The sequence below is a fragment of the Triturus cristatus genome, chromosome 9 (genome assembly GCF_964204655.1).
Source record: "Triturus cristatus chromosome 9, aTriCri1.1, whole genome shotgun sequence".
NCBI lineage: Eukaryota > Metazoa > Chordata > Amphibia > Caudata > Salamandridae > Triturus > Triturus cristatus.
This window is the reverse complement of record NC_140592.1, coordinates 854,657,347-854,670,303: the sequence shown is the minus strand read 5'-3', so window position 1 is coordinate 854,670,303 and position 12,957 is coordinate 854,657,347. Positions and strand designations below refer to the sequence as shown.

The 12,957-nt window shown below is 43.8% G+C and overlaps 1 protein-coding gene across 3 annotated transcripts in view; it reads left to right on the top strand.

Moving 5' to 3' along the window:
* TRAF3 (TNF receptor associated factor 3) overlaps positions 1–12,957 on the top strand; it is a 722,485-nt gene that overhangs the window by 619,916 nt on the left and 89,612 nt on the right. For all 3 annotated transcript variants that reach the window (XM_085626329.1, XM_085626331.1, XM_085626330.1), the window contains one exon: positions 6,699–6,773. In XM_085626329.1, the coding sequence (XP_085482455.1) occupies positions 6,699–6,773 (75 nt within the window). The remainder of the gene's footprint in view (positions 1–6,698; positions 6,774–12,957) is intronic.

The window sequence follows — 12,957 nt, the reverse complement described above, 5'->3', positions numbered from 1 at the left end:
ACCCTAAAAACACCCTTGCTACCCCATACCTTTACCCACCCCTTAACTCGAAAAACACCATTACCACCTAATACAATCCATCCTAAACCCTACAGACACCCTTACCACCCAATACCCTTACCTACCCTGAAACAGCCTTACCACCCAAGCCCCTAAGCCACCCCAAACCCTATAAACATCCTTACCACCCTTTACCCACCCCTAAACCCATCATTATCACCCAATACACTTACTCACCCCATAACCCTAAAACACCCTCACTACCCAATACCCTTACCCACCCCTAAACTCTAAAAACACTTTATCACCCAATACCCTTACACACCCCTAAACCCTAGTGTTCGATTCAACGGCTTTCCGCAATATATGTTTGAATTCTAAACACGTTGTGCAAACTGCACACTTCACCACATATTATGTCACATGATTTCGTTTTTGTTGTGTAATCATTTTGTATTTTGTGACAGTCAGACCCGCCTCTTGAACAACCTCATAATTATTGTTTGGACTCAGACCTTTGTTGTTTTCACTGAATTTCTAAGTTTTTTTTTGTAATTTTCTGCATTTTTTTAAGGTTATTTCCTAATTATTTTTCCATTTATGAACATTTAACCATTACAGTAGCCATGTTTGTAGTATCATGCCGTACATAACCGGAGGATATGTCTTAAAAAAAAAAAAAAGAGGGAGAAACATTTGCAGAGATATTTAACAAGACATTATAGGTATATGTCAGTTGGGTGTACTATGCAAATGCCATACACTGTACACTTTGAAGTAGACCAGCTCACAGTGATCGCCCTGAATTGACATATTACTTACAAGTATTACATATCCATGTTGTCACTGCGATGCAGGCAAGAGGGTGTATCCAAGTGCCTCACTATGGGTTCAGTCTTCCTCCCTGTTATCACATTCAACCATTGTTTTTTAAGTGAATTTCTAAGGTTTTTTAAATTTTATTTCCTAACTGTAACCAGTAACCTATGACAGTGAGTTTGTGAGTGAGTGCATGAGTGTCTCAGGTCTGTGAGTGGGTGTGAGAGTGTCAGTGTGGGCCTGGAAGTGGCTGCATAATTGTCTCACTGGCTTTGTGAGTGGGTGCGGGAGTGTCTGGCTGTCTGAGTGGGTGTGTGGGTCTGTGAGTGGGTGTCGGAGTGTCTGAGTGTTTGCGAGTGCCTCCATAAGTGTGTGAGTGAGTACCTACGTGTCTGAGTGGGTCTGTAAGTGTGTGTGTGTCTGTGAGTGAGTACATGAGTTTGTGAGTGGGTGCAGGAGTCTGAGTGGGTCTGTGAGTTAGTACATGAGTCTGAGTGGGTCTGTGAGTCTGTTAATCTCTGAGTGGGTCTGTGAGTAAGTGTGTGAGTCTCTGAGTGGGTGTATGAGTCTCTGTGTGGGTGTGTGATTCTCCGAGTGGTTGTGAGAGTCTGAGTGGGTCTGTGAGTGAGTGTGTTGGTCTGTGATCTAGTGCATGGGTCTGTGAGCAGGTGTGAGAGTCTGAGTGGGTCTGTGAATGGGTGTGAGTGGGTCTGGGAGTGGGTGCATGAGTTTCTAAGTAGGTATGCGAGTGGGTGTATAAGTGTCTCAATGGGTCTGTGAGTGGGTGCATGATTCTGTGAGTGAGTGTCTGAGTGCTGTCTGTTTTGCCCTCTTTTGCTCTGTTTTGCCTTTTCTGCTTGTTTTTCTGCCCTCCGTTTTGCCTTTTCTGCTCGTTTTTCTGCCTCTGTTTTGTTTTTTCTGTTTGTTTCCTGCCCTCAGTTTTGCCCTCTTCTGCTGTTTTCCCCTTCCTGCTCGTTTTTCTGCCTTCTGTTTTTCCCTTTCTGCTGGATTTCTTGCCCACCCCTTTTCCTTTTCTGCTTGTTTTTCTGCCCTCTGTTTTTCCCTTCCCTGCACAGGGGAGGGGCCATGCAGCCCTTCTTACTGTGACGATTTTATACCCGGGGACCCCATGTCCAGGGGCCCAGGGTTAACTGAATAGGAGAGGGGCCCTCCCCTCCTGGGCAGATTTGGGCCTTGGGGACCCCTTACCCTGGGGCCCAACCATTATTCAATAGGGGAGGGTAGCCGTGAGGCCCTGCTCCCCAGGATGATTTGAGCGCTGAGGATCCCATCCCCTGGGGCATGGCTCCTGGGTGCCCTGGAGCTCACCCAGGGCACCCTGTGTGCCTCAAAGCCCTCGTGGACCCAGCCCAGTATCCGCCTCCTGCGGGAGCCAGCATTGCTGTTGCACACAGGGAGCTGCTGGAAATGCACAGCAGATGTGCTGTGCAACGTGGCAAACAAAACATTGACATACCCAATAGTTCTTGCAAAGGCGAGGCCTATTGGCTTTGCCAATGCTTGTTGTTTTGTGGGACAGTTTGCCATTAAGTCTTCATAACAGAATTCCAGATCAAGTCTATAAAATTTTTACATGTCTTGGGGTTACAAAACTAACCAGGGTTTGTTGTTTCCCCAGAAGTAAATGAGAAACTAGGCAAAAAATGGCACAATTTAGTCCCCCCCTCCCCCCCCCCCCCCCCAAAAAATGGTTAAAAAAGAGCTGTGCAAGGAAGTGTGTGGTTTTTTTCTAGCACATCAACGCGTGTGCTGTGCTAGCTTTGAGAGAGGTAGACCAGAGTGGAAAAAGATCATTTTTTATTACCACCGTATCTACAGAGCCCCCGGACCCTGCGCCTCTTCCGCCATCACCATTGCCAACCTCACCGCAACCCCACGCCATCCACTCCACGGACTACATCCTCATCAGAGACCTGAATTTCCACCTCGACAACCACAGCGACCCCCCCCCACTCCACCACCCTCCTCGACAACCTCGCCATCCTCGGACTGAGGCAGCTCGTCACAACTCTACCCACAGACCACCCTGGACCCCATCTTCGCCGGAGGGACGAACATCCATTTCAGCCACACCACGCAGCCCCTCTGGACAGACCACCACTGCGTACACTTCACCTTCACCACCGCACCCAAACCCGCCCTACGCCCGCCACAGAGGAACTGGAGCAAGATCACAGAGGAACTCATCAACACCACCCTCCTCCACAACCCCCCCTCTGCCACGACCGACGCCAACTCTGCAGCAAAGAACTACACCGCTGGATCTCCAGCTGCTCTGACAGGCTCGCTCCCCTCCGCCACCCCGCCAGACAACGCCCTATGAAGGCCGCCTGGTTCACCACTGACCTCCAAGAAGCCAGGCGCTCCTGCAGACGCCTCGAGGAACTCTGGCAGAACAGGAAAACCACCAAAGACCAGAACAACTACAGAAACGCCATTAACGAATACCACCAGCGCAAAAGAGCCACCAAGCGGACCTTTATCAAGAACAAAATCCACACCAACGCAAGCAACGTAAAAGAACTCTTCAACGTCATTCAGCAGTTCACCAAACCCCCAGTGAAGCCACAGACATCACACCTTCTAAGGACCTCTGCAACAAGTTCAGCTCCTACTTCCACCTGAAAATCAAGGCCCTCTACGATGACTTCAGCGAACAGACTCTGGACACTGTGCCCCTCTGCACCTCTTGCAACCAGCAGACCATCACCAACTGGAAACTTGCCACCACTGAAGACACCACCACGACCATGAAGAACACCCACTCAGGAGACCCCACAAACCCCTGCCCACCACACATCTACCACAGAGCCGCCGCCGCCATAGCACCAGAGCTAGGCCGGACCAACAACTTCTCCCTCGATTCTGGCATCTTCCCTGACGACTGGAAGCAGGCAGAGGTCAAGGCCCTCCTTAAGAAGCCCTCTGCCGACCCGACGGAGCTGAAAAACTACCGGCCCATCTCTCTCCTTCCCTTCGCAGCCAAAGTCACTGAGAGATTCATCAACACCCAACTGACCAACTTCATCGAAGAGAACACCATCCTCGACCCCTCTCAGTCCAGATTTCGCAGCAACCATAGCTGCGAGACCACCCTCCTTGCCGCCACCGATGACATCTGCATGCTACTCGACCAGGGCCACACTGCGGCCCTCATCCTACTAGACCTCTCTGCAGCCCTCATCCTACTAGACCTCTCTGCAGCCCTCAACATGGTCTCCCACCAGACTCTTGCAGCCAGACTCCACGATGCCGGTATACGGGGTAACGACCTCGATTGGATTCGCTCCTTTCTTTCTGGCAGAACTCCAAGTATCAGACTGCCTCCCTTCCTCTCCGAACCTACTGAGATCAACTGCGGAGTACCCCAAGGATCCTCGCTCGGCCCCACGCTCTTCAACATCTACATGGCCCCCCTCGCCACCATCGTCTGACAGCATGGGCTCTGCATAGTGTCCTACGCAGACGACACCCAGCTCACCCTCTCTCTCACGAAGAACTCTGACAACACCAGACTCAACTTCCAAGAAGAAATGAAAGATGTCGCAGCCTGGATGAGCAACAGCTGCCTAAAACTGAACTCAGAAAAGACAGAGGTCCCTGTCCTCAGACCCTCCCCCACTGCATGGGACAGCTCCTGGTGGCCCCTGCCCTCCGACACCCACCCACCCTGACAGACCACGCCCGGAACCTCGGCATCATCCTAGACTCCTCCCTCACCTTGACCTGCCAGATCAACGCCGTCACCTCCACCTGTTTCAACTCCCTCCGCAAGACTTTCAAGTGGATCCCCCCCCCCCGCACTCATAACCAGCAGATTGGACTATGACAACGCCCTCTAAGCTGGAATCAACAACACCCTACTACACAAGCTCCAGACCATACAGAACACCAGAGCCAGACTCGTTCTCCGAACCCCACGACATGAGCACATGACCCAGCACGTACGAGACCTCCACTGGCTCCCCATCGAGAAGAGAGTAACCCTCAAGTTACTCACCCACACCTTCAAGTCCCTCCACAACATCGGACCCAAATACCGCAACGAAAGAGTCTCCTTCCACGTACTCAAAAGGAACCTCTGTTCCGCCGACCTCGCACTGGCAGAGACCCCACGCATCCGCAGAACCAGAGCAGGCGAAGAGCCTCCTCCTACATCGCAGCAAAGACCTGGAACGAGCTCCCAGTCATCATCAGACGCTCCCCCACTCTGCACACCTTCAGGAAGTGCCTCAAGACCTGGCTCTTTGATTGATCTGGAGCTCCACCCCCCTGCCCCCAGTGCCATGAGACCCTCTCGGGTGAGTAGCACGCTTTATAAACCCCTGATTGATTGATTGATTGAGGGTGTTTCTCAAAATATGTTTTTGTGTACTCTGACTTAAAATTGGATGCCAAAAAAACAGAAACGTCATAGATATAACAAATGTCCTACAATTCTACATTCCCCTAGTTCTCCCCAAAAACATAGTACCGCACATTTGGGTGGGGCTACCGCATTCGACTTGAAAGGTCCAAAAATGTGAACATATAAACAGATAATATGAGGTATAGTTAAGTTAAAATAATGTAACCATGGTTTCCTTCTGTATTAAAACGTGAAGTTGACTGGCACCTTGAGAAACATAACGACTATAGGCGTTTCTGAAAACTAGAGATGTGGGGAAGTGAAGGATTGAGAAATAGCGTACCGCCCTGCTTTTCCACATACTATCCCAATTGTGTGGGTCGGCCTATCTTCTGTCACAGAAAATGCCTCAAAATACTTCTTTACATTACAAGCATACTTGGAATGTGGGTAAAAGTGGTGTTTAGCTCCAGGCTCGGCTGGCACCCATGGAAACCTACCAACTCAAAACATTTTTGTAGGCTAAACAGCTGGGGGAGCGTTCTTGCAGTGGTTACAAGCATTTAGAAAAGTATGTTCATGATGGTGGATGCAAGTGACATATGTTTCTATTACAAATACATATAGTGCATTTGAGAGTTGCTTGCTGCAGGGTTGCGTCATGTTATTTCGAGGTTCACGCGAGCAAAATGAAATATCACCAGGTGCGATGCTAATTTGCGAAATTGACGTTTGGTTATGAAGTGACATTTAGCGATTTTCATCCTCGAAGGGTGCATTTAGGGGGTGTACAATAACAAGGGTTTAATCTGGAAAATGCACTAAGGTCGTTGCTTGCGTGGCAATCAAAAACTGCAACAGCCAGGAGCTGCCTTCTGTGAGTAACTGTTTCTGAAACTTATTCTAACTTATAAAATAGCAAAAAACGGCAGAAAGGCGGGTATTTAAATTTACATATTGCAGATATCGAGCTTCTAATAACCGAAGCTTGAAGCTTTCGAACAAAATAAAGCGCTCTGGAATCTCAAATGAGCAAATTGACAATTACATTTAAAATTTCAGATCTGAGCCAGGATTTATAAAGGAAAGCTGTTTGTTCGCCCAGAACGCGTGAATTAGTATAACAGTATCTTAAATTTGTACTTGTAGTAAGTACAGTAAATCCCGCTTCGTTTGCCAGTGGGCGTAGTGGACATTCTTTGAGACTAGTTTCGCCGGAGAGGGCATTTATCTGGAGATAGATGCACTGTACTCAGGCTGCCATGTTCTGAAATCTTTTTTTTATTGTAACTTTCCACCCCTTTTAATTTATATTCCTGTAGGTCCTACCCTAGTCTAACCTATTACCATAAGGTAGGCATGGAAATCTGTGTCCGTCAAGCGCTCATATGAACACCTGTACCTTGATAAATATCATACCAAGTATGACCGCAACGATTTGTCGCATTTTATATTGGTAAGCTTCCAAACGATGCTTTTTTAACATTTTACCTCTGTTTCTCTGTTGCAGCTGAAAACCCATTTGGCGGAATGTGTGAATGCTCCAAGTACCTGCAGTTTTAAACGTTACGGTTGTAGTTTCCAGGTCAGTATGTTCAAATTACAACTTCTGTCGTGCAAACCTGTAACTCTTTCAGATACTTCAGCTCGAGAACCCAATCTGAGACAGAGCTGTGCCTTGTAACCCTGAACAATGTGCACTAAATGTGAAACTCTGCAGCAGGAAACAGCTTGAGGCTTCACAACTTGGGCAAGGTTTTGGTCGGTTTGATGCCTGGAAGTGTCAATTCGTTGAAACCACTGTGAAACCTGAAGATATCTATAGAATCGTTAGACTAGCATTTACAGTGAGCGAAGGTGGCGGGGGCGAAGCTGCCCTATGTGTGAGCTTGCCCGTGCTCAGGTGCATAGCTGCACAGATCTCTGCAAGTGAGAAGAGGGAATATGTTGTTTCAAACCAGAATTGATGTAGGTCTGACAGCTGTGCGCCCTAAGGTCTCAATGTAGCCTGTCATGCACATCTTTATGTAAGTGGTAAATGCAAAAGTTTGAATAGGTTGGTGTGTGCAAACATTAACTCTGAACGAGGCAGCGCATCAGCATGTTAACAGTGCATAATTATTTCACTTTGGCAGCTGCCAGAACCCCTTTCAAAAGGCCATAGGGCAAGCAGGGGTTAATGGGCCCAATCGTGGGGCTGAGGCCTTTTACTTTTGATGTCCCAGGGCCCAGCCTACTATGGATTCTGAGCAACTGGGCCAAGTATCCCTTCAGTACTTGACTCTCAGGGTTAGTTTAGTTCAGGCAGTCCAAGGCTTCCTTAGGGGGAAAAGTGTGAATGCAGGGGACTGAACACAGGCTCGCAAATTAAAATGCGTTCAGCCGCAGTAATAAATCATTGTACAGCCAAATATTCACTTTCATGAAAAAAAGAGAAGTATTTTATTTCTACCGCTATTCACACAAAGGAAAAACACGACATTCACAAACAACTGCACAGTGCCTCTGAGGTTAGGGCCTCTAGCAATTCTTTATGCACTTCCCCGGTCCCACTCCCTTCTCGCTTCTAGAGGTAGTGGTTATTCCCTATTCAATATAGGCAACATCCAGGGTGAGTCACACTAGTAGACTGAGCCACAAGAGCCCACAGTGTTCCAGTGCTGCAGCGCTAATTAGCACATTTCCCTGGGGTCGACTGGCCCAACATCAGTCTTACCTGCATCTCGCAGAATTGGAGCGACCGGAGTTCCTGAGCGTGCCCTTTATGTGGGCACTGGAGCGGCAGCAGCTGATTCAAGTGACTGCTGCATATAAGTAACATTTTAAGAAGCTCAGTCCTGAGTCTTACAGCTGGAAATATAAAATCACACATCTAGCCAAAGTAAATCTATTGCTAAATACAGGTGTTAATAAAAGGATGGTTCCAATCATTAGAGATTCCTACCACCAACAAAGGCAGGAGGATAGTTCACAAGGGTTCTCTTACCATGGGCAAAGGGATCAAGTTAAAGTCCACTAGGGAAAAGTCCCTGGGCAAGAGGAATGGAGCATAAATCAGTTAAGTTCAAGTCTGTCTCTCACCACACTACTCAAAATCGTCCCACAGGCAAGTTCATCAGCAAGAACAAAAAGGCAAGGGGCATGATAGAGAAAGTCCCACAGGCAGGCTGGGGACAAGTAATGTGAAAAGGGGGTAGCCAGACCTCCCTCCTGACAGGGAAAGTCACTTTTTATAGTCCAAATTCTCACAGGTGACATCAACAGTCACAATACAATACTCTGATCATCATGTGACCATTCTCCCGTTCTCCAGATACAAATTGATACTCCAGCGTACTTTACCATTCTCATCATGAGAAATGACTGTCCATTCCGTCCTGACAGGTTATGATGTAGAGGACTTTATGTCCCAACAGCAGCCCATAGTAAGACTGTGAACAATATTGTGGCCCGGCCAGACCACTGGCAGCATGTAATGCATTAGGGAAGCCTGCCATTGCAGTGACATAGAAAACTGAAAAATGAGAAGTGACACACCTTAAACAAAGAGCTTCCCAAGGTTCTAACACAAAATAACAAGCAATAACTCTGTCTTTGTTTATATGGGGCTTCACTTATGTGCCATGCTTACTAATAAGGCATGGTACACTATCCCTAATATGATTAAAGAAGTGTGGACACTGGCAGAGCAATATGCCTCTACTGCTTACAGCTGGTACAATCATGTTTGAGACAAGGATGTGTATGCCTTTGCTGTCTGCTATTGAATGTTTTGTGCACTTTTATAACTACTGCCAAACACAGTTTTGGTGGCACAAGCCACTGCTTTTGCGCTCATCCTTCCCTACACTTATTCAGCCTGGTTCCACATCCTGTGGAACAGGGATTCAAACACAGACACCATGCAAAGATCATGAAGTTTGACTTAAAAAACATGCCAGTTACTTCTGGAATTATGTTGCTGTTCATTTTTTTCCCAGTGGAGATTTACATCTAGGTGTAGACGTAAGAGTACCCACTCCCTCAAATGAGACTGCTACTACTGACTTTACAGGGGTAAACTTTCAATTAATAAATTTAGACCTGTTTGTGGAGATCTCTTGAACCAGATGCAGATCAACCTATTGAAATATAAAGGAAAATGTAATGAAGTTAAAAAAAAAAAAAAAAAAAAATTTAAAATTTAAAACAAAATAGAAAATGGTAAAACACTTCACCTCCTTAAATTCATTTTTTATTCAATCATACATTTATTTAAATATTTGTTTTCAATATTATATTTTTTTAAAGTACTTTAAAGTTAAAATCACCCACTCTCACTAACATCATTTTTGTTTGATCTTTTTGCAAACGTGGTTCAAAGTTATATTTTTAATTAATTTGAATAATTGTTAGACTTTTTAAACTAAGGTAAAAATTAAATTTTAATTAATATACATTTAACTGTGGTATATTAAAAAATAAAATAAAAACTATCATTGTCTACACTTAAGTTTTTAGCTAAAAATAATATTTATACATGTATATAATTTAGAGCTAATTTAATTCATTTTACAAGTATTTCCTGTCAACTGTTAGTATTATAGCCTGCCTCCATTATTTTCTATCAAGGAGAGTTGTAGAAACAGTGGTTGGCCATGTGGGTGTTGGGCTAGGGTAAATTTTCGCGTCTTGTCACTATTAGAGCTATAGTAGAATTAATTCATTTTGTGAATAGCAACTGCCTTATTTCTATTTGATGTGTGTTTTAGTATTTGCATCCCCCAACCTCTCTTTAAATTTCGCTTATTCTCTGCCATTATGTAATAACTATACCCATTTACCCAGCACTCCTCTGGCCCTTCCACATTTACTAATAAATCCAACACTTAATTGCATGGAGATCTCTGCCACCGGGGCAGACTTTCCCCCAAGTGATTTTCTTTAATCTTTTGCAATCTGTAATACGTCTTACTATTTGATTACTTATAAAGACCACTTCAGGGGGTTTGGGGGTGTAGGTGCCTCTTCGGAGAAACTTTTGCTGCAAAAACTCTCAAATGATGCAGTTTAAAACATATCGGATCTAAAGCTTAAAATAACATTAAATGATTCACAGACCTTTCTATATAGAGGGATTAATGGGTGTTTACAGTGGAGAATTTTCAGAAAAAGTTTAGACTAATTTATGATACAGAATATCTTCTTTAAAACACTTGTGCGCGATAGTGATTTTAGAACACAAAGGATCAGTGAGACTGATGAACCTGTAAGGATTTGCAAATAATTTGAAAGGGGGACTTGAGAGTGGGTGGGTTCTGTCAAGAACATGTTAAAAAAAGAAGTATTTCAAATAGTACATTTAAAGTCAGTGTGACCAGTGTTATTGGTTAAAACTAAAAAATTAAGACAATTTTGTATTGGGTTTGGTAACTTTCCCCAAAGTAATTGTTAAGGGATGTAACCAATTATGAATGTTGGGCACACTGGGGACAGCAGTGTGGTTTGGGCACACTGGGGACAGCAGTGTTGTTTGGGCACACTGGGGACAGCAGTGTGGTTTGGACTTAATACATCCGTACCTCTCAGTGACACACTGGGTGCAATAAAAGCACACAATGGACCCAAATATAAAAATAATTTTTAAGCACAATATATTCCAATGTTTTGCCCCATGCCATCAGCACACTATAATAGATCCAAATATTAGCACACAATTTCCTCCAATGCCACTAGTGTTTAGGATAGCTCACATCTGGAAACTTTAACATATAGTGTCCCCGATTCTCAAATACAAGATCACCACATCAACAGCATTGTGGTCCACCTGCATAACGCTCGAGTAATGTACATATTTGACAAATTTCCACAGTGCCACTATAAATTGCATATGCCTTACATTTACCAATGCTGCAGTAAAGAACATATTCGCCCAATTAACACTGATACAATGACAGAACCTGTATCTTTTTTGTGCAACTGGCTATTCCATACAAAGGATGCACTTTGTTGTCCAAGGTGCTTATCACTGGTAATCAGAATGGAGATATCCTGTTAACTTGCAGGATCTTTGAAAAATTGATGACTACAGGATACTGACTGTTTTGAAACCTGCTTCCCAGATTGAGTGAAAGGATCTCAGATGTGCGCTTGCAGATATCAGTAGTTCACTTAGTCCTGTTTCTTTTCTTTGGATCCTGCACATGTAGTCTTGCATTTATGATTGGAAGAGCAAAAATACAAGACGAGAACTGGTGGAATGTTAAGAAAAAGCAGGGTCAAATAACCTACTCAAAACTGAGATGAAGTAACTTTACCTTGCAGAGCGGATTTATAAAACATACTTCTCTGCCCAGCAGTCTCTGTGTGGAATGGACAGCTTGGAGAAGGTAGGGCGGGGTTGGGGTACAATCGGATTGTAGTCTAGGGATTCCGGGTTACTAGGGCTCAGGAGAGCGCCTGTAGTAATTTCATGAAAAGTTCAACAATGATTTGCAAGTTTAAATCCAAAGGTGGAAGGTGCACTCATTGAGTTCTGACACATTCAATCAAATAGTCCAAATAGTATAGTATTTCTTTCTTTTTATTCTTCTAATTCTTTCTATTCTGATGATTTACACACAAACAATGCACAGCCAACGCGTTTCGTTCCGTTCAGGAACTTCATCAGGGCTGTAATAATCACAAACAAGGAACAACATTTAAAAAACATATATATATGCAACAATCATAAAAACAAACATATAATACATAACTACTCAGTCTTTAGAGGAAAATGGCACATAAAAACCACGTACATATAAAATCTCCTAAACATGTAAATATATACGTAAAAATTAACAAGGATATTCATTACAAAGACACATACTTTAAAATACATTTAAAACAACTGAACAATACTCCATATTAACAAACGGATTGTGTAAGAGTGATACAAGGTAGATATATAGCAATCTTAAGCTATAAAAAAGAAACAGCATGGTGGGAGAGAAGAAGAGAAAAGGAAAGAAAAAAAGAAAAGAAAAAAGAGAGAGAAGAAAAACAAAAAAAAAAAAAAAACCCTCAACCACGAACGATTAGCAGTACAATATACCATATCATTAAAAACAATGATTAGTCTAGAAGCAAATCAACAATGGCCAAAAAACATCTCACCTCTTCAAGGCGAGTGGAATATATGTAAAATACTCCAAAAGACGGTATATATGCTCCTTTACGACTCGTTTCGTCTCAAGTAGAATGAGTAAACCATAGGAAAAATATTACATTCCTATTTGAAAATGAAACACATAATCAATAAAAAATAAAAATAATAATAATAAAGAGTTCCTAGGTGGAAAATAATCCTAAATGTTAAATGGAGATTTAGAATCTAAAGCAATAGGAAAAACACCTCAAATGTTTTGATATAGTGAAGATAATTAATCAATGATTACCCAGAGAATAGTTGTGCTGGCCAGTAAAGTCCCACCCAACATATTATTCTCATCACACCACGGATAACCAATCAGTATAATAAGACATAATCCAATGAGATCACCGTGAGATTAAAATGCATAAATAAAAATATATATAGCAAGCTCAGAAGGACCAATACGCTCACCTTACGTGTCGTCATCTCATATGTAAATTTATATCCAAAACAAGGACCCTCAGGTGGTCCTAATGGTGAGATGACTTGCGATTGGCGATATTTATAAAGGACGTACAGTGTGATCCTGTGTAAACACGGTAGGTAGTATCAATGATAGCAAGTCATAATTGCAGTGAAGGTCTTTTACACATGACTC